The sequence below is a fragment of the Oncorhynchus tshawytscha genome, linkage group LG13 (genome assembly GCF_018296145.1).
Source record: "Oncorhynchus tshawytscha isolate Ot180627B linkage group LG13, Otsh_v2.0, whole genome shotgun sequence".
Lineage (NCBI taxonomy): Eukaryota > Metazoa > Chordata > Actinopteri > Salmoniformes > Salmonidae > Oncorhynchus > Oncorhynchus tshawytscha.
In genome coordinates this window covers 77743738-77769163 of record NC_056441.1, presented here as the reverse complement: position 1 = coordinate 77769163, position 25426 = coordinate 77743738, and the positions used below count along the sequence as shown (strand labels likewise).

Genomic DNA, 25426 nt, shown 5'->3' with positions numbered 1-25426 from the left:
GGAGGGAGGGAGGGAGGGAGGGAGGGAGGGAGGGGGGGAGGGAGGGAGGGAGAAAGAGAGAGAGAGAGAATGTCAAGATGGATGGATGGATGGAAGAGGTGTGTGTGATTGAGATGTGTCCCGATAGATAGAAGAGGTATGTGTGATTGAGATGTGTGTGTGATTGAGATGTGTCCAGATAGATAGAAGAGGTATGTGTGATTGAGATGTGTGTGTGATTGAGATGTGTCCAGATAGATAGAAGAGGTATGTGTGATTGAGATGTGTGTGTGATTGAGATGTGTCCAGATAGATAGAAGAGGTATGTGTGATTGAGATGTGTGTGTGATTGAGATGTGTGTGTGATTGAGATGTGTCCAGATAGATGGAAGAGGTGTGTGTAATTTTTTTTAATTTTTTACCTTTAGTTAACTAGGCAAGTCAGTTAAGAACAAATTCTTATTTTCAATGATGGCCTAGGAACAGTGGGTTAACTGCCTGTTCAGGGGCAGAACGACAGATTTGTACCTTGTCAGCTCGGGGATATGAACTTGCAACCTTTCGGTTACTAGTCCAACGCTCTAGTCCAAATAGTTAGAAGAGGTGTGTGTGATTGAGATATATTCAGATAGATAGAAGAGGTGTGGCTGATTGAGAGAGAGAATGTCAAGATGGATGGATGGAAGAGGTGTGTGTGATTGAGATGTGTCCAGGTGGATGGAAGAGATGTGTTTGATTGAGATGTGTGTGTGATTGTTCAGATAGATAGAAGAGGTTTGTGTGATTGAGATATATTCAGATAGATAAAAGAGGTGTGGGTGATTGAGATATATTCAGATAGATAGAAGAGGTGTGGGTGATTGAGATATGTTCAGATAGATAGAAGAGGTGTGGCTGATTGAGATATATTCAGATAGATAGAAGAGGTGTGGGTGATTGAGATATATTCAGATAGATAGAAAGGTGTTGATTGAGATATATTCAGATAGATAGAAGAGGTGTTGATTGAGATATATTCAGATAGATAGAAGAGGTGTGGGTGATTGAGATATATTCAGATAGATAGAAGAGGTGTGGGTGATTGAGATATATTCAGATAGATAGAAGAGGTGTTGATTGAGATATGTTCAGATAGATAGAAGAGGTGTGGGTGATTGAGATATATTCAGATAGATAGAAGAGGTGTGGGTGATTGAGATATATTCAGATAGATAGAAGAGGTGTGGGTGATTGAGATATATTCAGATAGATAGAAGAGGTGTGGGTGATTGAGATATATTCAGATAGATAGAAGAGGTGTGGGTGATTGAGATATGTTCAGATAGATAGAAGAGGTGTGGGTGATTGAGATATATTCAGATAGATAGAAGAGGTGTGGGTGATTGAGATATGTTCAGATAGATAGAAGAGGTGTGGGTGATTGAGATATGTTCAGATAGATAGAAGAGGTGTGGGTGATTGAGATATATTCAGATAGATAGAAGAGGTGTGGGTGATTGAGATATATTCAGATAGATAGAAGAGGTGTGGGTGATTGAGATATGTTCAGATAGATAGAAGAGGTGTGGGTGATTGAGATGTGTCCACTGCTTGCCTGATGCTCTAACTGCATGTCCTGCATGTGCTTCAGCCAATCACCTGATGCCACTGTATATTTTTGCCCTTTAACCCCACTAGCACTCCTTTTCATTCCTGACTACCGATTGGCCGAGGGATTGTCTAATAGAATGCCACACAACCAATCACAAGATTTCAGCACCACCAGCTCAGAGCGAAGCGGCAGCCTATCAGGTTGGTTTCTGATGTGGCAGGCAGGGATCTGACTGTTCTTCCTTCTCCCCTTAACATTATGGGATAACTCAAAGACTGCCATTTAATCGACTGTATCATTGATTGACTTGTTAATTGCTTTATTGATCTCTTTTGCATGTGCAAAACCCAACGACTAAGGGAGGTCTTTATTATCCCACTCCTCACCCTCACCACTGTTACTTTGCTCCTGCTGCTAATACTCACAACTCATTTCAAATTCAGATGAGAATTGAGGCAAGGGGACTCCTTCAGACAGTTGGAGTGGTGCATTGTGAGACACACACACACACACACACACACACACACACACACACACACACACACACCATCTGAGACGCTTGGCTGACTAAAGTGGTGAGATTGCCTCCCATTTTCCCTCTTCTTCTATTGGTTACTGACCACAGTAAAACCCATGTAGTGATAATTTTATAGGGCACTCTCTATCTCCCCTCTTATCCTCTCCCCTTACCTCCCCTCTGGTCTCTTATCCAATGCACTGGGCTGGCAGACATTAGGCTGGAAAGGAGAGGCAGTCTGGAGTGGTCACATCTTCAGCCAGGTCAACAGTCAGTCACTATGCTGGAGGTAGAGAGGGAGAGATGGCACAGTAGAGGGATGGCACCAGTTTCATAACGAGAGAGACAGAGAGAGACAGAGAGAGAGAGAGAGACAGAGAGAGACAGAGAGAGAGAGACAGAGAGAGAGAGACAGAGAGACAGAGAGAGACGAAGACAAAGAGAGAGACAGAGAGAGAGAGAGCGGGAGAGACAGAGAGAGACAGAGAGAGAGAGACAGAGAGAGAGAGAGAGACAGAGAGAGAGAGAGCGCAAGAGAGACAGAGACAAAGAGAGAGACAGTGTTGTGCTCAGAGAAGAAGAGATAGAGGCTGAGTATTTGCATAAACACAGAGAGACCAGGGGACAAGAAGGTGTTGATAAACACAGAGAGGGCAGGGGACAAGAAGCTGTTGATAAACACAGAGAGACCAGGGGACAAGAAGCTCTTGATAAACACAGAGAGGGCAGGGGACAGGAAGCTCTTGATAAACACAGAGAGACCAGGGGACAAGAAGCTGTTGATCAACACAGAGAGACCAGGGGACAAGAAGCTGTTGATCAACACAGAGAGGGCAGGGGACAAGAAGCTGTTGATCAACACAGAGAGACCAGGGGACAAGAAGGTGTTGATCAACACAGAGAGACCAGGGGACAAGAAGCTGTTTATAAACACAGAGAGGGCCAGGGGACAAGAAGGTGTTGATCAACACAGAGAGACCAGGGGACAAGAAGCTGTTGATCAACACAGAGAGACCAGGGGACAAGAAGGTGTTGATCAACACAGAGAGGGCAGGGGACAAGAAGCTGTTGATCAACACAGAGAGACCAGGGGACAAGAAGCTGTTGATCAACACAGAGAGACCAGGGGACAAGAAGGTGTTGATCAACACAGAGAGACCAGGGGACAAGAAGCTGTTGATCAACACAGAGAGGGCAGGGGACAGGAAGCTGTTGATCAACACAGAGAGGGGACAGGGGACAACACAGAGAGCTGTTGATCAACACAGAGAGACAGGGGACAAGAAGCTGTTGATCAACACAGAGAGACCAGGGGACAAGAAGCTGTTGATCAACACAGAGAGACCAGGGGACAAGAAGCTGTTGATCAACACAGAGAGAGGGGACAAGAAGCTGTTGATCAACACAGAGAGACCAGGGGACAAGAAGCTGTTGATCAACACAGAGAGACCAGGGGACAAGAAGACCAGTTGATCAACACAGAGAGGGCAGGGGACAAGAAGCTGTTGATCAACACAGAGAGGGCAGGGGACAAGAAGGTGTTGATCAACACAGAGAGGGCAGGGGACAAGAAGCTGTTGATCAACACAGAGAGGGCAGGGGACAAGAAGCTGTTGATTATGTTAACCTAATGTGTATTTCATTTGGTAACCTCAGGATATTTTTTATTGAAATGTCTGAAATATAAAGCATATATGTCCTACTAATTGGATTCACCTGTATAGGAATTATATTGGGACTGTACCCTTGCACTTCCCCCTCTGTGGTAGGCCTTAAGAAATAGTATAATTATTATGTATTGCATGTACTGTGAGGCATGCTGTACACAACTGCCCTGGTTTAAGTGAAACAGCATCTTATTAAATATGCATTTATCTTGTTGAGTTGACTTATCTCTCTATATGCCAACATGTTTCTCTACGAGGACTAAACCCTAGAGAATTACACAACAGAGTTCTGACCCTATAATTATACATTTGATGTTTTAGTCGTTTAGTGACTCTTTTATCCAGAGTGACTTACAGTAGTGAGTGCGTACATTTTCATATTGGTCCGCCATGGGAATCAAACCCACAACCTTGGTGTTGCAAGACCCATGATCTACCAACTGAGCTACAACGGACTATAGAATTACCATGGACTATAGAACTAAAATGGACTATAGAACTACAACGGACTATAGAACTACAATGGACTATAGAACTAAAATGGACTATAGAACTACAACGGACTATAGAATTACAATGATCTATAGAACTAAAATGGACTATAGAACTACAATGGACTATAGAACTACAACGGACTATAGAACTACAATGGCCAGAGTTTGGGTGACAATGAAGGAAACTTTACTACACTTCATGTTTTGAAGTCAACGAATGAATCACAAGACATTTGAAAAGGAAAGAAGTTAAAAGAGGTAGGTACAACAGCACAGTGCTTCGCTTCAACAAGCTCGGGAGGAAATAATGAACGTTAGGTCTGAGATCGGAACCAGATGAAGAGGAACAGAAATAGAGCAGCTTTCATGGTTGTGTGGGTCTCCACTGGGGATGTGGGGGTGTTGATCATTAAAATCTACAGTACTGGAGGAGGATTGGAGAGAGGAGGAGAGGAGAGAGGAGGAGAGGAGAGAGGAGGAACGGAGAGAGGAGGGGAGGAGAGAGGAGGAGAGGAGAGAGGAGGAGGGGGAGAGAGGAGGAGGGGAGAGAGGAGGAGGGGAGAGAGGAGAGAGGAGGAGCGGAGAGAGGAGGGGAGAGAGGAGGAGAGGAGAGAGGAGGAGAGGAGAGAGGAGGAACAGAGAGAGGAGGGGAGGAGAGAGAGGGGAGGAGGAGAGGAGGAGAGGAGAGAGGAGGAGAGGAGAGAGGAGGAGGGGAGGAGGAGGAGGGGAGAGAGGAGAGAGGAGGAGCGGAGAGAGGAGGGGAGAGAGGAGGAGAGGAGAGAGGAGGAGAGGAGAGAGGAGGAACGGAGAGAGGAGGGGAGGAGAGAGGAGGAGGGGAGAGAGGAGGAGAGAGAGAGGGAGGAGAGGAGACAGGAGGAGAGGAGAGAGGAGGAGGGGAGAGAGGAGAGAGGAGGAGCAGAGAGAGGAGGAGGGGAGCGAGGAGGAGGGGGGAGAGAGGAGGAGCGGATAGAGGAGGAGCGGAGCGAGGAGGAGGGGAGAGAGGAGGAGGGAGAGAGGAGGAGCGGAGCGAGGAGGAGGGAGAGAGGAGGGAGGGAGAAAGGAGGAGAGGAGAGAGGAGGAGAGGAGAGAGGAGGAGAGGAGAGAGGAGGAGCGGAGAGATGAGGAATGGAGAGAGGAGGAGAGGAGAGAGGAGGAGCGGAGAGAGGAGGAGCGGAGAGAGGAGGAGCGGAGAGAGAGGAAGGAGAGAGGAGGAGAGGAGGAGGAGGAGAGGAGGAGGAGGAGAGGGAGGAGCGGAGAGGAGAGAGGAGAGAGAGGAGAGGAGGAGGAGAGGAGAGAGAGCGGAGAGAGCAGGAGAGGAGAGAGGAGGAACGGAGAGAGGAGGAGGAGGAGGAGGGGAGAGAGGAGAGAGGAGGAGCGGAGAGAGGAGGAGAGGAGAGAGGAGAGAGGAGGAGAGGAGAGAGGAGGAGCGGAGAGAGGAGGAGCGGAGAGAGGAGGAGAGGAGATGAGATCAAATCGAATCAAATCAAATTTATTTGTATAGCCCTTCGTACATCAGCTGATATCTCAAAGTGCTGTACAGAAACCCAGCCTAAAACCCCAAACAGCAAGCAATGCAGGTGTAGAAGCACGGTGGCTAGGAAAAACTCCCTAGAAAGGCCAAAACCTAGGAAGAAACCTAGAGAGGAACCAGGCTATGTGGGGTGGCCAGTCCTCTTCTGGCTGTGCCGGGTGGAGATTATAACAGAACATGGCCAAGATGTTCAAATGTTCATAAATGACCAGCATGTTCCAATAATAATAAGGCAGAACAGTTGAAACTGGAGCAGCAGCACGGCCAGGTGGACTGGGGACAGCAAGGAGTCATCATGTCAGGTAGTCATGAGGCATGGACCTAGGGCTCAGGTCCTCCGAGAGAGAGAAAGAAAGAGAGAAAGAGAGAATTAGAGAGAGCACACTTAAATTCATACAGGACACCGAATAGGACAGGAGAAGTACTCCAGATATAACAAACTGACCCTCGCCCCCCGACACATTAACTACTGCAGCATAAATACTGGAGGCTGAGACAGGAGGGGCTTAGCTGGAGGAGATAGCTGGCTAGTGAGCTCCATGATCCCTGTATTATCTCATTCCGGAGCCCAGGAGAAGGGTTATGTTCTCACTGTTCTTGGAGTGGTGTCATCCATACTTACTTCCCCCCCTCTCCTCCAATTATAGACTACCCCACTCCTAATGAGCTACATGGCTCAGGGCTGTAGGGGGGTCAGTGTTGATGATCTAGTCTGCTGCATCCTCCACCCACATACCAAATATATTGGGATGATTTCACAAATAGGCACACGTGCTAGTTATCTGTCCAGCACGGTAACCCCGATGTGTCTTACATCAGATAGCACGACTCTCCTCTCTACAATTATTATAAGCCCATAATACAGTGTTACTCAGGTTTTCTAAGAAACCCCCATCCACCTCCTTCCCTGAAAACCCAGTCTGATCTATTCTCTCAGTGCTATGTTTAAATCTGGATGTGGAGTCCTTCCTTCTGGACTCCATTCTGAGGCTCTGCCTGTGTCTCTCACTCAGCGCTGAGGCACCCAATAAAAACAGAGGCAGCTCAAGTCTGCTTGGCCCCAAAGTTATATGCTGGGAGGAAGCGCCCAAACCAGGCGGTATAAATACCCAGCTCCACATCTAAATATGGTGGTAGTTCCTTTTGAAGACAGGCCCAGTGTTTGTCAGCGATAGATGGGTCTGATGTCTACTTCCTGTGTAGCTCCTAGACAAAGCTTTCTTTGTATTTTTCATATGTTGGTGCTTTTGATTGTAACATCAGTGTCAGCCGTCCTTCCCTCCATGGCAGAGGCTCATTTACAGTATTGATGCCTGCTCCGGTGAGGAGGGACTCTGGGTGATTGAGCAATCATGCCAGCTTGCCATTTATTGGGAAAAGTCGAGCGTCGCCCAGAGGAACGATTAGGAAACCCAATTACTTTCAGAGTGTACTTCCTGCCCTGGGCTTACTGTTGTTATTTTATTACTCCCAGTCTTTATCAGACTATCCTCCTCCCAGTCCTAATATCTTGTTGCAATCCAATCATCTTTGACGGGAACATTTCTGCCCGGGAACAGCTAAAATCTTATAGGGAAAATGGTGAAATTACTAAATTCTTCATCTACTGCTAAAGCAATATGCTGTATTTTCTCTGTCTCTGACCTCATCCTTACTGGATCATAGAGATGCATTTCCCAAAATATCCCTGAGTGTTGATGGACAGTCTTTTTTGATGACATTGAGCTAATTTGTAGCCATGTCCTTGTCTGGACAGTCTATTAGATTACATGGTGTTGCATGGCACAAGATGCAGGGTTCCCTGAAATGTAGCTTTTTTGTGGCTCTGAGCAACGTGATTATAGGCCTTTGGCAGTGAGGGTTAACCAACAGATGACAGATACAAATGTACACAAGAGGCCTCCAAGGATGGTTTTCACTAGCCTGTATGTGTGGCTGGCGATGTCAACTGGGGAGTATTTTCTGGATTGAGATGTGAGGTGTCCATTGGCAGACTGATAGTGGAGTCTGCCACAAATGTGGATTCCTAGAAAGGACTCCAAACTCAGTTTATCTCCCAGTTCTCTCAGACCTCAGACACACATGCAATGCTCATACACACATATACACATTTATATTTACACATATATTGAGGACTCATGCTCAAATGTTCTCTATATAGGGGACTCATGCTCATATGTTCTCTATGTAGGGGACTCATGCTCATATGTTCTCTATATAGGGGACTCATGCTCATATGTTCTCTATATAGGGGACTCATGCTCATATGTTCTCTATATAGGGGCCTCATGCTCATATGTTCTCTATATTGGGGACTCATGCTCATATGTTCTCTATATAGGGGACTCATGCTCATATGTTCTCTATATAGGGGACTCATGCTCATATGTTCTCTATATAGGGGACTCATGCTCATATGTTCTCTATATTGGGGACTCATGATCATATGTTCTCTGTATAGGGGACTCATGATCATATGTTCTCTATATAGGGGACTCATGCTCATATGTCCTCTATATAGGGGACTCATGCTCATATGATCTCTATATAGGGACTCATGCTCATAGGGGACTCATGCTCATATGTCCTCTATATTGGGGACTCATGCTCATATGTCCTCTATATAGGGGACTCATGCTCATATGTCCTCTATATTGGGGACTCATGCTCATATGTCCTCTATATATGGGGACTCATGCTCATATGTCCTCTATATTGGGGACTCATGCTCATATGTCCTCTATATTGGGGACTCATGCTCATATGTTCTCTATATAGGGGACTCATGCTCATATGTCCTCTATATTGGGGACTCATGCTCATATGTCATATGTCCCTCTAAACTCATGGGGGGACTCATGCTCATATGTCCTCTATATTGGGGACTCATGCTCATATGTCCTCTATATTGGGGACTTGTGCTCATATGTCCTCTGTTTAGGGGACTCATGCTCATGCTCATATGTTCTCTATATTGGGGACTTGTGATCATATGTCCTCTAAATAGGGGACCCATGCTCATATGTCCTCTATATAGGGGACTCCTGCTCATATGTCCTCTATGTAGGGGACTTGTGCTCATATGTCCTCTGTTTAGTGGACTCATGCTCATATGTCCTCTATATAGGGGACTCATGCTCGTATGTCCTCTATATAGGGACTCATGCTCATATGTCCTCTATATAGGGGACTCCTGCTCATATGTCCTCTATGTCTTGTGCTCATATGTCCTCTGTTTAGGGACTCATGCTCACCTCTAGAGCTCGCCTGGGAAAACACAGAGCCTGCAGCCTTTTCCTGTCTAGGACAAGTGATCTGAGGCCTGCGGACCACACTGGGGACAACTGAGAAAGATAACAGTGGGCTTTAGATGTCAAAGATCACCTTTGATAAAGACAGCCCCCCCCCTATCCTCACTGTCACCAAATAATTTAAACCCCAATCTAGACGTAGGCCTGACTGGCAGATTTATAAAGATGGATGGGGCAGAGCAGAGGAGAATCTAGTTTCAGAGGGGTGTGAGGGGAAATGGATGGGGAAAGGGGAGCTCTCCCTTTCTCTCTCTCTCTCTCTTGCGTAATCAAATCAATGACAGTGTAATAGACTCTCAGTGAATTCCATTATGGCCACACAGACGCCACGGACCCATTCATTATGATGATGTTCTGAAGTGAGAGATTTCATTGTGGACCCACACCTCTAGTGAAATGGGGACACTAAGGGATGGCTGGAGGACCGGGGTCTACCCTTGGCTTCTTTACTGCTGCTCTCTCCCTGTTTCTATGGAGATTTGAGGGCTTTCAGCAAATCAATCAATGGAAGCACACTTTCATTACTTGGCCTTGAGCTTCTTCTATGTGAGGCTGCTGACAGGCATGGCTCATTAAATCTGTTTGTTTGAGAATGTGGGTGACTTTTAGAAGGAGATGACCTGTTTGAAATGACCTGTTTCGAAATGAAGGAATGTTCAGCTTTATATGTTCAATCGATTTCTGTTGGCAACATCTGTTTGTTAGACTGACAGTGAATACTTCACATAGCCACCCATGTTATATGGTTTTATAGATTCTTCTAGTAATTGAATTCTTCATGTTGTCTGAGTCAATCTCTCTAACTCGCTCCATCTCTGCTGTCCATAGGTGGTAAGGGGGGTAAGAAGAAGAAGGCCAAGGTTGGCACCAAACCCACCAAGACTAACGGCTCCAGCTGGGCCAACGTGCCCCTGCCCCCTCCACCTGTACACCCTCTCCCTGGCACCGAGATGGACCACTACCCCAACGAGCACTATGAAGGAGGAGGGTATGAGCCACACATCCACCATAACATACACTCCATACATCCATGGAGATGCAGAACAGTCCACAATCTGCCCATACAGTCCAATTGGATTCTACCACACTAATTAGAACAATTATATGTATCTACCATTGTCTGATCCTTCATTCAGGCTTTGCCGAAAGTGAGACAGTTACTCCTAATAGGGGATCAGGGGAAAACATTAGCTTTTACATGTATATACAGTAGACTGTTGAGTTGAAGTAGAACCCAACCAACTGCTGTGTGTTATTATAGGACATTGTTGTGCTCCTGGCTAGCTGTTCCTCTCTGTGGCTAATTACACCAGTCCATCTGGAAAGAAGTAGAGGGATCTGTATGTTACTGTCTTCCCAGGCACGCAGGATGGACAGAGATGGTTTCACATCAATCTATCTGCTCATCCCATATTTTTATCTGAGGGAGAAACTTCATGAGTGCATTGTTTCACCATTGCAGTCTCCTGCGGCAAGCGGGATTGACAAATCCATCTATTCTGCTGATTCTCTTTCTGGGGGAAAGAATGTCAGGACTACGTTGTTTCAAGCTGGGAGAGAGGGAAAGACCCAAAACAGAGACAAAAAGAGAGAGATTCCACAGTGAGCTCTCTCCACTAACTGAGTATGAGGGAAGCGTTTTACTCATAAACTATTTTCTCTTTTCCACGTTGCCTAGCCTCTCTCTGCTCTTTTCCCACCAAATGACCCTCACGCAACTGTTATTGTTAGTAGACTGCCAGGCGTTCCTTCATGTAAAGTCTGCCTTTAGTCAGGGGAGGTGTAAGCTAAAAATGTTAGTTGTATCCCAAAATAGATTCACTCACACATAGTATCTCATTTAACTGTGTGTCTCCCTAGTTGAGGTGTGCTGTCCTCTAACCTTCATCTTCAGTCTGGGACACTCATCTGGTTTAATAGGCTATCTGGCAAATGAGGAGTCCTCTGCACTGTAAATCTGAGCCTCTTAATGACCACAGATTTAAACAGTTATGTCCTATGGAGTGTGCACTGACAAATTCCTTTAATTAACATTTTCTTTACGACTAGTGTTATTTCAGCATGTATAAGCGCCGTTATGGGGAATTAAAACCTCACTCCCTCCATTGCTCCATTACTCGTATGTACAAAGTACTTTATAAAGTTTGACAAGGTCACATTAGTCTGAAGTCCTTTAGAATGTTTGACAAGGTCACATTAGTCTGAAGTCCTTTAGAATGTTTGACAAGGTCACACTAGTCTGAAGTCCTTTAGAATGTTTGACAAGGTCACATTAGTCTGAAGTCCTTTAGAATGTTTGACAAGGTCACATTAGTCTGAAGTCCTTTAGAATGTTTGACAAGGTCACATTAGTCTGAAGTCCTTTAGAATGTTTGACAAGTCCTTTCCTTTAGAATGTTTGACAAGGTCACATTAGTCTGAAGTCCTTTAGAATGTTTGACAAGGTCACACTAGTCTGAAGTCCTTTAGAATGTTTGACAAGGTCACACTAGTCTGAAGTCCTTTAGAATGTTTGACAAGGTCACTAGTCTGAAGTCCTTTAGAGAAGGTCACACTGTTTGACAAGTTTGACACACTAGTCTGAAGTCCTTTAGAATGTTTGACAAGGTCACACTAGTCTGAAGTCCTTTAGAATGCTTGACAAGGTCACACTTGACAAGGTCACACACTAGTCTGAAGTCCTTTAGAATGTTTGACAAGGTCACACTAGTCTGAAGTCCTTTAGAATGTTTGACAAGGTCACACTAGTCTGAAGTCCTTTAGAATGTTTGACAAGGTCACACTAGTCTGAAGTCCTTTAGACCATTTGACAAGGTCACACTAGTCTGAAGTCCTTTAGAATGTTTGACAAGGTCACACTAGTCTGAAGTCCTTTAGAATGTTTGACAAGGTCACACTAGTCTGAAGTCCTTTAGAATTTGACAAGGTCACACTAGTCTGAAGTCCTTTAGAATGTTTGACAAGGTCACACTAGTCTGAAGTCCTTTAGAATGTTTGACAAGGTCACACTAGTCTGAAGTCCTTTAGAATGTTTGACAAGGTCACACTAGTCTGAAGTCCTTTAGAATGTTTGACAAGGTCACTAGTCTGAAGTCCTTTAGACCATTTGACAAGGTCACACTAGTCTGAAGTCCTTTAGAATGTTTGACAAGGTCACACTAGTCTGAAGTCCTTTAGACCATTTGACAAGGTCACACTAGTCTGAAGTCCTTTAGAATGTTTGACAAGGTCACACTAGTCTGAAGTCCTTTAGACCATTTGACAAGGTCACACTAGTCTGAAGTCCTTTAGAATTTGACAAGATTTGAAGTCCTTTAGAATTTGACAAGATCACATTAGTCTGAAGTCCTTTAGAATGTTTGACAAGATCACATTAGTCTGAAGTCCTTTAGAATGTTTGACAAGGTCACACTAGTCTGAAGTCCTTTAGAATGTTTGACAAGACAAGATCACACTAGTCTGAAGTCCTTTAGAATGTTTGACAAGGTCACACTAGTCTGAAGTCCTTTAGACCATTTGAGGTCACACTAGTCTGAAGTCCTTTAGAATGTTTGACAAGGTCACACTAGTCTGAAGTCCTTTAGAATGTTTGACAAGGTCACACTAGTCTGAAGTCCTTTAGAATGTTTGACAAGGTCACACTAGTCTGAAGTCCTTTAGAATGTTTGACAAGGTCACACTCAAGTCCTTTAGACCATTTGACAAGTCTGTCTGAAGTCCTTTAGAATGTTTGACAAGGTCACACTAGTCTGAAGTCCTTTAGACCATTTGACAAGATCACACTAGTCTGAAGTCCTTTAGAATGTTTGACAAGGTCACACTAGTCTGAAGTCCTTTAGAATGTTTGACAAGGTCACACTAGTCTGAAGTCCTTTAGAATGTTTGACAAGGTCACACTAGTCTGAAGTCCTTTAGACCATTTGACAAGATCACACTAGTCTGAAGTCCTTTAGAATGTTTGACAAGGTCACACTAGTCTGAAGTCCTTTAGACCATTTGACAAGATCACACTAGTCTGAAGTCCTTTAGAATGTTTGACAAGGTCACACTAGTCTGAAGTCCTTTAGAATGTTTGACAAGATCACACTAGTCTGAAGTCCTTTAGACCATTTGACAAGATCACACTAGTCTGAAGTCCTTTAGACCATTTGACAAGGTCACAAGAAGTCACCATTTGACAAGGTCAGTCTGAAGTCCTTTAGACCATTTGACAAGGTCACACTAGTCTGAAGTCCTTTAGATTGTTTGACAAGATCACACTAGTCTGAAGTCCTTTAGAATGTTTGACAAGATCACACTAGTCTGAAGTCCTTTAGAATGTTTGACAAGATTACACTAGTCTGAAGTCCTTTAGAATGTTTGACAAGATCACACTAGTCTGAAGTCCTTTAGAATGTTTGACAAGATCACACTAGTCTGAAGTCCTTTAGACCATTTGACAAGGTCACACTAGTCTGAAGTCCTTTAGACCATTTGACAAGGTCACACTAGTCTGAAGTCCTTTAGATTGTTTGACAAGATCACACTAGTCTGAAGTCCTTTAGACCATTTGACAAGATTACACTAGTCTGGCACATTACCAAAAGGAAGACAGTCTAGTCTCTTCAGACTAGTGTTATCTTACCCCTCCTCCCTCTCTCTCTCTCTCTCTCTCTCTCTGTGGCCACCCCAGGTATGAGAGTGATGGCTGGGGTCCTCCCATGCCCGTGCAGACCTACCTCCACCAGGGAATGGAGGATGAGCTAGAGGAGGAGGAAGAGAGGGTCCCCACCCCACCCATGCGTGGAGTTGCCTCGTCTCCAGCAGCGGTGTCCTTCGGTCAGCAGTCCACGGCCACCCTCACCCCCTCTCCCCGGGAGGAGCTGCAGCCCATGCTCCAGGCCCACCTAGACGAGATCACCCGTGCCTACCAACTGGACAAGGCCAAACAGACATGGTACGTACTCCCACTGGAGGGGAATACTACAGAAGCAGTACAAGGTTCAAATGGGGTGATATGAGAACGGCTACTATGGATATTGTGCTGAATGTGTTTTTCTTTCATGATCTATTTATTTCTCACTTCAATGTTTTATTTAGGTGTTATTTTAGCTGCACAGTGACAGCGTTGCGCAGAACAGAAACGCTCATGAATCATGTCATTTGAATGGGCCAGTGTTGCCACTTACATGACTGTCCCTTCTGACTTGTTTAGGCTGCATCCCACACCCATGCTGCTACACATGCCGTTGTTGTGGTGGTCACGCACAGCAGATGAAGGCCGTGTTTCATCCTGTTAGAAGAGAGGGAGAGAACAAAGGATGAAGAGAGGGAGAGGGCGAAGGAGGAAGGGAGGGAAAGAGGGAGAGACTGGCATCCATTCATTAAAGTAGAGGGAATAGGGAAGACTTGTCAGGAAGGAGCTGTGGTGTTAGCCGGTAATGACTGCATTGGGTTTGAGAGCATCTTTTGACAACAGGAAGGAGCCAGTAATTACATCAGAATCAGAATCCATCTCACCGCAGACTGTCTCAAAGACACTACGTCGCTCCTTAAACAAACGGGGCTGTCAGCGACGTGAGTGGAGCGGGCTGCTTGAGGGGTGACAGCCTCGTGTCGACAGGTCTAGAGAGCGGGCCCATTGTACCCTCTTCAACTGCAATTACAGGGTCATTGTGTTGGCATGGAAGGAGGAGAGACGTAGAATTAGTGGAATTGTCCCAATTCATTCAAAGCGGCAGAATCTGAAAGAATTTCTAAATTTAGCTTGACAGTTCCTTTCGTCTATCTTGGATTCCTTCTTTATGTCCTCCTGTCTTTCATTCACTAGCTTTGTCTTTCTTGATGTCTTTTGACATTCGTTCTCTTCCCTGCTCTTGCTGGCCCCCCACCAGCAGCCCATCCTCTCCTGTGTCTGTGTTTTGGTGTGTACCTGTAGCATGATGATAACCCATATTACTCTGACTCTCTGACAGGCTCATGCAGGGTGGCTCCCTCCCCCTCCCTCCCCAGGCTCCCGCACCTCCGGTGGGGTACGTGTCCAGCACCCTGGTGTCTGACCTGGAGACTGACATCCCTGACGAGGATGAGGAAGAGGAAGAGGATGACAGCTATGAGATGTCCAGGCCTCTCTATGGTATTGAGCAGACGCCAGGGTCCAGCATGGACAACCTAGACAGCTCCGTAACAGGTGAGATACTGCACCGATACAATGACATGTGGACAGAACAGAAGGTATTGGAACTTCTTCCCCCCTTCATTACGATTCAAATCTGCCTGATTTTATGCAGTTTCCTGCCACTCTCGGAGGAATGGTTTGGATATTACAAAGAAATAAATCGCTCTCCAAAACAAAAAGATGTGAAATACAAAAGCCTGTTCAGTTGTCATTCCACAGTCATTTAAAAAGATCACAGACCCCTTATCAGGTAACCTATCAAATGTAAAGGGCAGTTCTGCCACCGTCTATGTGAAAACCATCTCTCTGACCTGCTAGCAATGGAGGGTGTTTTGTTGCTCCCCTCGTAACTGCAATCTCATAGTGTTTGAAAAGCAATGTTTTTAAAATATTTGACTTTGATGGCATCGGGTAAAACTTTTTAACTTCATATGTTTTTCTACAAAACTTAAAAATGCACCTGCCCTGTGCACCTGCCCTGTGCACCTGCCCTGTGCACCTGCCCTGTGCACCTGCCCAGTCATGTGAAATCCATAGATTCATTTATTTAAATTGACTGATTTCCTATATGAACTGTAAATCAGTAAATCGTTGAAATTGTTCTATGTTGCGTTTATATTTTTGTTCAGTATAATAAATACGTCTTACAATTATGTTTGCTTACAGTTACAGACTGCATTTTGACTATTGATTCATAATGATGTCCTGTATATGTACTGTTTATGACATAGCTATGTGTCTCTATAGTGTGGTAATTTGCACCTCATCTGATGAATGTATTGAATGTACCTTAAGCCCAGTTTGTTCAAGTGGTTTTGCCAGACTGTGGTACTATAATTATCATACCCAAAAAGAGATAAGAAAGTTCATTAATTTTAGAGGGAGAGAGAGAGGGAGAGAGGGAGAGACAGACAGACAGACAGACAGACAGACAGACAGAGATTTATCTCACACAAAGCGTCAGCGAGTGCCATGTCCATAAGAGATTTAGAATACATTTCACGTACGGAATATTCCATTCCAGACTGGAGGCACCATTTCAATTTTTACAACTCACTGAAAGCTTTTACAGCCGTCTGTCTGTCGGAGAGAGAGACATGTGAAGGGCATGACATTGGAGAGGCAGAAACAGCACGGCTGCATCCTACTGCGTCTCTCATACCGACTGAACAGGACATACAAGTCCTCTATACTGGACATGGCTGATACTATAGACAGGATGAAGCAGCAGTTCTGTGTTTTTTGAGTTGGGAGGGATAGAACAAAGAATAGAAGAGAAAAAGGGAAACAGTATATCTATAGAGAGAGACAGAGGGAGGAAGAGATATATCTAGAGAGAGTCAGAGAGAGACAGAGAGAGAGACAGAGAGAGGGAGGAAGAGACATATCTAGAGAGAGACAGAGAGAGGGAGGAAGAGATATATCTAGAGAGAGACAGAGAGAGGGAGGAAGAGATATATCTAGAGAGAGACAGAGAGAGGGAGGAAGAGATATATCTAGAGAGAGACAGAGAGAGGGAGGAAGAGATATATCTAGAGAGAGACAGAGAGAGACAGAGAGAGAGACAGAGAGAGACAGAGAGAGAGACAGAGAGAGGGGAGGAAGAGATGTATCTAGAGAGAGACAGAGAGAGGGAGGAAGAGATATATCTAGAGAGAGACAGAGAGAGGGAGGAAGAGATATATCTAGAGAGAGACAGAGAGAGGGAGGAAGAGCCATATCTAGAGAGAGACAGAGAGAGAAACAAAGAGAGAGGGAGGAAGAGATATATCTAGAGAGAGACAGAGAAAGGGGAGGAAGAGATATATCTAGAGAGAGTGAGAGAGAGAGACAGAGAGAGGGGAGGAAGAGATATATCTAGAGAGAGACAGAGAAAGGGGAGGAAGAGATATATCTAGAGAGAGTGAGAGAGAGAGACAGAGAGAGGGGAGGAATAGATATATCTAGAGAGAGTGAGAGAGAGAGAGACAGAGAGAGGGAGGAAGAGATATATCTAGAGAGAGTGAGAGAGAGAGACAGAGAGAGAGGGAGGAATAGATATATCTAGAGAGAGTGAGAGAGAGAGACAGAGAGAGGGAGGAAGAGATATATCTAGAGAGAGACAGAGAAAGGGGAGGAAGAGATATATCTAGAGAGAGTGAGAGAGAGAGACAGAGAGAGGGGAGGAAGAGATATATCTAGAGAGAGTGAGAGAGAGAGACAGAGAGAGGGGAGGAAGAGATATATCTAGAGAGAGAGAGAGAGAGAGACAGAGAGAGGGGAGGAATAGATATATCTAGAGAGAGTGAGAGAGAGAGACAGAGAGAGGGGAGGAATAGATATATCTAGAGAGAGTGAGAGAGAGAGAGAGACAGAGAGAGGGAGGAAGAGATATATCTAGAGAGAGTGAGAGAGAGAGACAGAGAGAGAGGGAGGAAGGAATAGATATATCTAGAGAGAGTGAGAGAGAGAGACAGAGAGAGGGAGGAAGAGATATATCTAGAGAGAGACAGAGAAAGGGGAGGAATAGATATATCTAGAGAGAGAGAGAGAGACAGAGAGAGGGAGGAAGAGATATATCTAGAGAGAGACAGAGAAAGGGGAGGAAGAGATATATCTAGAGAGAGTGAGAGAGAGAGACAGAGAGAGGGGAGGAATAGATATATCTAGAGAGAGTGAGAGAGAGAGAGACAGAGAGAGGGAGGAAGAGATATATCTAGAGAGAGTGAGAGAGAGAGACAGAGAGAGAGGGAGGAATAGATATATCTAGAGAGAGTGAGAGAGAGAGACAGAGAGAGGGAGGAAGAGATATATCTAGAGAGAGACAGAGAGAGGGGAGGAAGAGATATATCTAGAGAGAGTGAGAGAGAGACAGAGGGGAGGAATAGATATATCTAGAGAGAAAGAGAGAGACAGAGAGAGGGAGGAAGAGATATATCTAGAGAGAGACAGAGAAAGGGGAGGAAGAGATATATCTAGAGAGAGTGAGAGACAGAGAGAGGGGAGGAAGAGATATCTAGAGAGAGACAGAGAAAGGGGAGGAAGAGATAAATCTAGAGAGAGTGAGAGAGAGAGACAGAGAGAGGGGAGGAATAAATATATCTAGAGAGAGTGAGAGAGAGAGAGAGAGACAGAGGAGGAATAGATATATCTAGAGAGAGTGAGAGAGACAGAGAGAGGGGAGGAATAGATATATCTAGAGAGAGAGAGAGAGAGACAGAGAGAGGGAGGAAGAGATATATCTAGAGAGAGACAGAGAAAGGGGAGGAAGAGATATATCTAGAGAGAGTGAGAGAGAGAGACAGAGAGAGGGGAGGAAGAGATATATCTAGAGAGAGAGAGAGAGAGACAGAGAGAGGGGAGGAATAGATATATCTAGAGAGAGAGAGAGAGACAGAGAGAGGGAGGAAGAGATATATCTAGAGAGAGACAGAGAAAGGGGAGGAAGAGATATATCTAGAGAGAGTGAGAGACAGAGAGAGGGGAGGAAGAGATATCTAGAGAGAGACAGAGAAAGGGGAGGAAGAGATATATCTAGAGAGAGTGAGAGAGAGAGACAGAGAGAGGGGAGGAAGAGATATATCTAGAGAGAGAGAGAGAGAGAGACAGAGAGGGGAGGAATAGATATATCTAGAGAGAGACAGAGAAAGGGGAGGAAGAGATATATCTAGAGAGAGTGAGAGACAGAGAGAGGGGAGGAAGAGATATATCTAGAGAGAGAGAGAGAGAGACAGAGAGAGGGAGGAAGAGATATATCTAGAGAGAGACAGAGAAAGGGGAGGAAGAGATATATCTAGAGAGAGTGAGAGACAGAGAGAGGGGAGGAAGAGATATATCTAGAGAGAGTGAGAGAGAGAGAGACAGAGAGAGGGGAGGAATAGATATATCTAGAGAGAGTGAGAGAGAGAGACAGAGAGAGGAAGAATAGATATATCTAGAGAGAGTGAGAGAGAGAGACAGAGAGAGGGGAGGAATAGATATATCTAGAGAGAGAGAGAGAGAGAGACAGAGAGAGAGAGGAAGAGATATATCTAGAGAGAGACAGAGAAAGGGGAGGAAGAGATATATCTAGAGAGAGTGAGAGACAGAGAGAGGGGAGGAAGAGATATATCTAGAGAGAGACAGAGAAAGGGGAGGAAGAGATATATCTAGAGAGAGTGAGAGAGAGAGACAGAGAGAGGGGAGGAATAGATATATCTAGAGAGAGAGACAGAGAGAGGGGAGGAATAGATATATCTAGAGAGAGAGAGAGAGAGACAGAGAGAGGGAGGAAGAGATATATCTAGAGAGAGACAGAGAAAGGGGAGGAAGAGATATATCTAGAGAGAGTGAGAGACAGAGAGAGGGGAGGAAGAGATATATCTAGAGAGAGAGAGAGAGTGACAAAGAGAGGGAAGAAGAGATATCTAGAGAGAGACAGAGAGAGATATATAGTGGATCTATAAAAAGAGGGGCATGAAAAGAGGGAGAGAGGGTTGACACGGCTGCTTGGCTGGTCTGTCGACTGTAGCCCCAGAGTCTCGTTTTTCTGTGGGATGATGGAACAGGGGCTGTGGCGGCTGTGACACATTCTGCTGTTGATATATTTAGAGGAATATAAAGCTGCGACTGGGCCCTAATCTGCTGCATCTCTCCTGCACTGTATTACTCTGAAGACACCACTATTTCTTCTTATCTCTCCACAAGTCTCTCCCTGTTCCCCACCGTTTGACAGCACAGACACGGTCCCAGCTCCAGAGCTAGTGGGAAGGGCAGAGAGAGTAAGGAGGAGGAAGGGGGGATTTATCGTGGCCACCATTTTGAGGCTGTGGAAAGAGGAGTGTAGGAGCAGCATTCTGTAGAGCCCAACATTATAGATTTGTTATTGTTTTAATAATATGTCATGCGCACTGTAATACATCATATTTTTCTAAAGACAAAAGTGAATCCACCTGCGGCTGTATTAAATGCCCATGGCTGGGCTGAAAACACAGAGGTACTATATCCCAGGGTTACTAATGCTGCAGTATAACATCCTCAGTGATCTCAGATAACATCCTCAGTGATTATTCTCTAGTGAATACTCTAGCTCCTTTTACTGCCCCCTGGCTAGTGGCTACTGTAGCTCCTTTTACTGCCCCCTGGCTAGTGAATACTGTAGCTCCTTTTACTGCCCCCTGGCTAGTGGCTACTGTAGCTCCTTTTACTGCCCCCGGGCTAGTGAATACTGTAGCTCATTTTACTGCCCCTGGCTAGTGGCTACTGAATCCTTTTACTGCCCCTGGCTAGCTCTGTAGCTTTTACTGCCCCTGGCTAGTGGCTACTGTAGCTCATTTTACTGCCCCTGGCTAGTGGCTACTGTAGCTCCTTTTACTGCCCCCTGGCTAGTGAATACTGTAGCTCATTTTACTGCCCCCTGGCTAGTGGCTACTGTAGCTCCTTTTACTGCCCCCTGGCTAGTGAATACTGTAGCTCATTTTACTGCCCCTGGCTAGTGAATATTGTTGCTCCCTTTTAATGCCCCTGGCTAGTGAATACTGTAGCTCATTTTACTGCCCCTGGCTAGTGAATATTGTTGCTCCCATTTACTGTCCCTTGCTGATGGCTAGCTCCCGTCTACTGCCTCTGGCTAGTGGCTACTCTAGCTGCTGTTTACTGCTAGTGGCTAGCTCCCATTACTGTCCCTGGTGTAACGGGGTTATATTGGTGATTCCCCTTGCCACTTTATTGTTAAGCCAATGGGTTTTTGGGTTTGAGTTTGTCTTGCCTTCACCTACTCAACATGGCATCTTATTGGCTGGTTTGCGTAGCATGCTTACGAGGTGGGATGTTCCTGTTAGAATCGTCCCAGTGAACAAGCACCAAACCAGCGGTAAGTTGCTGGTTGCAAAGCACTGTACATCAAAAGTGATTTTTATACTCTCAAGTGATGATTTAAATGTACAATTTATATCAAATTGTTTGTAAATGTTATTCGAACATCACACATAAGATGCAGCGGTTTTTGGAGAATATTTGTTGTGCATTTTGTTGTGAATTCCCGCCAGTACTAGCTAGCAACTTACCGTGTCTGGTGGGGGGGTTCATATATTTTGTACAGTGCGTGAGTGCAGAGTTGGATGGTGAGACGTGCATTGCATGACGTGCAATTTTGTGTCGTTCTTATCAGAATAAAGCTACATGACTGGTGCTACATGTTGGAGTTCCGTGTCGATGACTGATTGTACACAACGCAAGACGAGTACTGTTACACTGGCTAGTGGCTACTCTAGCTGCTGTTTACTGCTAGTGGCTAGCTCCTGTTTACTGTCCCTGGCTAGTGGCTAGCTCCCATTACTGTCCCTGGCTAGTGGCTAGCTCCCCTTTACTGCCACTGGCTAGTGGCTAGCTCCTGTTTACTGTCCCTGGCTAGTGGCTAGCTCCTGTTTACTGTCCCTGGCTAGTGGCTACTTTAGCTCCCTTTTAATGCCCATGGCTAGAGGCTAGCTCCTGTTTACTGTCCCTGGCTAGTGGCTAGCTCCCCTTTACTGTCCCTGGCTAGTGGCTAGCTCCCCTTTACTGTCCCTGGCTAGTGGCTAGCTCCCCTTTACTGCCCCTGGCTAGTGACTAGCTCCTGTTTACTGTCCCTGGCTAGTGGCTAGCTCCCTTTTACTGTCCCTGGCTAGTGGCTAGCTCCCTTTTACTGCCCCTGGCTAGTGGCTAGCTCCCCTTTACTGTCCCTGGCTAGTGGCTAGCTCCTGTTTACTGTCCCTGGCTAGTGACGAGCTCCTGTTTACTGTCCCTGGCTAGTGGCTAGCTCCTTTTACTACCCCTGGCTAGTGGCTAGCTCCTGTTTACTGTCCCTGGCTAGTGGCTAGCTCCTGTTTACTGCCCTGGCTAGTGACTACTGTTGCTGCTGTTTACTGCTAGTGGCTAGCTCCCATTACTGTCCCTGGCTAGTGGCTACTGTTGCTGCTGTTTACTGCTAGTGGCTAGCTCCCATTACTGTCCCTGGCTAGTGGCTACTTAGCTCCTTTTAATGCCCATGGCTAGAGGCTAGCTCCTGTTTACTGTCCCTGGCTAGTGACTAGCTCCTGTTTACTGTCCCTGGCTAGTGGCTAGCTCCCCTTTACTGCCCCTGGCTAGTGACTAGCTCCTGTTTACTGTCCCTGGCTAGTGGCTACTTTGCTCCTTTTAATGCCCATGGCTAGAGGCTAGCTCCCATTTACTGTCCCTGGCTAGTGGCTAGCTCCCCTTTTACCCCTGGCTAGTGGCTAGCTCCTGTTTACTGTCCCTGGCTAGTGGCTAGCTCCTGTTTACTGCCCTGGCTAGTGACTACTGTTGCTGCTGTTTACTGCTAGTGGCTAGCTCCCATTACTGTCCCTGGCTAGTGGCTACTGTTGCTGCTGTTTACTGCTAGTGGCTAGCTCCCATTACTGTCCCTGGCTAGTGGCTACTTTAGCTCCCTTTTAATGCCCATGGCTAGAGGCTAGCTCCTGTTTACTGTCCCTGGCTAGTGACTAGCTCCTGTTTACTGTCCCTGGCTAGTGGCTAGCTCCCCTTTACTGCCCCTGGCTAGTGACTAGCTCCTGTTTACTGTCCCTGGCTAGTGGCTACTTTAGCTCCCTTTTAATGCCCATGGCTAGAGGCTAGCTCCTGTTTACTGTCCCTGGCTAGTGACTAGCTCCTGTTTACTGTCCCTGGCTAGTGGCTAGCTCCTGTTTACTGTCCCTGGCTAGTGGCTAGCTCCCCTTTACTGCCCCTGGCTAGTGGCTAGCTCCTGTTTACTGTCCCTGGCTAGTGACTAGCTCCTGTTTACTGTCCCTGGCTAGTGGCTAGCTCCCTTTACTACCCCTGGCTAGTGGCTAGCTCCTGTTTACTGTCCCTGGCTAGTGGCTAGCTCCTGTTTACTGTCCCTGGCTAGTGGTTAGCTCCTGTTTACTGTCCTTGGCTAGTGGCTAGCACCTGTTTACTGCCCCTGGCTAGTGGCTAGCTCCTGTTTACTGTCCCTGGCTAGTGGCTAGCTCCTGTTTACTGTCCCTGGCTAGTGGCTAGCTCCTGTTTACTGTCCCTGGCCAGTGGCTAGCTCCCCTTTACTACCCCTGGCTAGTGGCTAGCTCCTGTTTACTGTCCCTGGCTAGTGGCTAGCTCCTGTTTACTGTCCCTGGCTAGTGGTTAGCTCCTGTTTACTGTCCTTGGCTAGTGGCTAGCACCTGTTTACTGCCCCTGGCTAGTGGCTAGCTCCTGTTTACTGGCCTGAACCATTAGCACAGGGAGCATAGCAGGTGAGAGATGGTTATTTGTAATTAGTAATCCCTGTAATTTGAAAATTGCATGGAACCTTCATCTGAATCCTATGGAAAAGAATACAATTGCACTCATGCAAAGTTGATTATGCACGATTTGTTTCAGAATTCAAGACCACAAATAGAAAGCTAGATTCTACTGTTAGTACATTATGACAACAAGACCAAAGTTTGCTTGACGTCTCAGGGATAGCAGTGTCCCAAAGACACACTGGAGTAGTAGAGAGTTGCAGTTAGTGTGGCAGGAAACTCACTTTGTGATGTGATGTGCTGAGGCAGTGGTTCTGAGCTGAAGGAGAGGATTCGGAAGGAAGCCTCAGTGCCTTGGTTTGGCTGTCTCTTGCTCTGATTTTACTTCAATATCTGCATGAGTCTTTGTGGGAGGATTGGTCCCAGAAGAATTGCACTCTCACTTTTTACATTTTTATTCTTAGAATCAAAACTCAGAGAGAAAATAGCCTGGTAAGATAAAGGCCAGAAAGTAGTTAGTGTCTTGGGTATTTTCAGTCAGCTGGTGCATGTGTGTGTTTGGCTTTAGTTGATCCTCTCCTGTCACTCTCTGTGCCTGCCTTGGCCAGACCTCTGGCATGCCTACTCCTCTGTGGGCCTGCCTTGGCCAGACCTCTGGCATGCCTGCTCCTCTATGGGCCTGCCTTGGCCAGACTTGTCTGTCACCCTCAGTTCTCACTTACCCCATCTCAGTACCCCTCTCATCCCCTCTACTCCCTACTGACCCCCTCTCCTCACCCCTCTCATCCCTCTGTCAACCTACTGACTCCCATCTCAGTACCTCTCTGAGATGGGAGGCTGATCCACACTGCCCCTATCTCAGCCCCCTCTCTTCACCTCTCTCATCCCCTCTGTTTCCACTGACCCCTCTCACCCCCTCTGTTCCACACTGAACCCCCATCTCAGCCCCCTCTCTTCACCCCTCTCATCCCCTCTGTTCTACACTGTTCCCCTCTTCCCCTCTGTTTCCTATTGACCCCCCCTTTCAGTACCCCTCTCATCCCTGCTGCTCCGTCTTTGCCCTCATCCCTCTGTCCCCATGACCTTTACTCCTCCATCTGAGCTCCTTACCATATTTCCCGATTTTCTTCATCACACCATCCGCACTCTGCTTTTCATTTTTGTCTCATCTGCTTGTCTGCGAACCACAGGTTTTTGTGTGTGTGTGTGTGTGTTTGGGTAAGTGCCACTTCATTGTGTCTGCCAAGCAAGCAGACAGAAAGCTGTCGTATAAGCGGACTGTAATCTCGCCTGCCAGAGTGGCATATTTTTGTTGGCACGATGAAACTTTTTATTGCAAGTACTGGAAAGGATTTATTTAGGAGTATCTTAAAGGATCTAGACATACTAACAGTAACACAGATAGGAAAAACACTCACAATACACAAGGGTTTCCATAAGCTTACAGTATTTCTGCAAAATCTAGATATTGATTATTTTGCATGTGTCAGAACCTTATTATTCTCTATGTTTGGTTAGGTCAGGGTGTGACTCGGGTGGGAAAATCTATGTTTTCTTTGTGTTTTTGGTTCCCAATCAGAGGCAGCTGTCTATCGTTGTCTCTGATTGGGGATCATATATAAGTTGTCATTTTCCTTTTGGGTTTTGTGGGATCTTGTTTTCTTTTCTTAATTATTATTGTTTTGGTTTACCGCTTTTTCTCCCCAATTTCGTGGTTTCCAATTGTTGTAGTATTTACAATCTTGTCTCATCGCTACAACTCCCTTACGGGCTCGGGAGAGACGAAGGTTGAAAGTCCTCCGATACACAACCCAACCAAGCCTCACTGCTTCTTAACACAGCGCGCATCCAACCCGTAAGCCAGCCGCACCAATGTGTCGGAGGAAACACCGCGCACCTGGCAACCTTGGTTAGCGCGCACTGCGCCCGGCCCGCCACAGGAGTTGCTGGTGCGCGATGAGACAAA

At 46.0% G+C, this 25426-nt stretch overlaps 1 protein-coding gene across 7 annotated transcripts in view; it reads left to right on the top strand.

Moving 5' to 3' along the window:
• Positions 1-25426, top strand: part of robo2 (roundabout, axon guidance receptor, homolog 2 (Drosophila)) — a 388246-nt gene that overhangs the window by 350430 nt on the left and 12390 nt on the right. For 5 of the 7 annotated variants that reach the window (XM_042296384.1, XM_042296386.1, XM_042296387.1 and 2 more), the window contains 4 exons: positions 1657-1770; positions 9919-10078; positions 13763-14026; positions 15045-15259. In XM_042296384.1, the coding sequence (XP_042152318.1) occupies positions 1657-1770; positions 9919-10078; positions 13763-14026; positions 15045-15259 (753 nt within the window). The remainder of the gene's footprint in view (positions 1-1656; positions 1771-9918; positions 10079-13762; positions 14027-15044; positions 15260-25426) is intronic. The other 2 variants (XM_042296388.1, XM_042296385.1) reach the window with 1 other exon arrangement.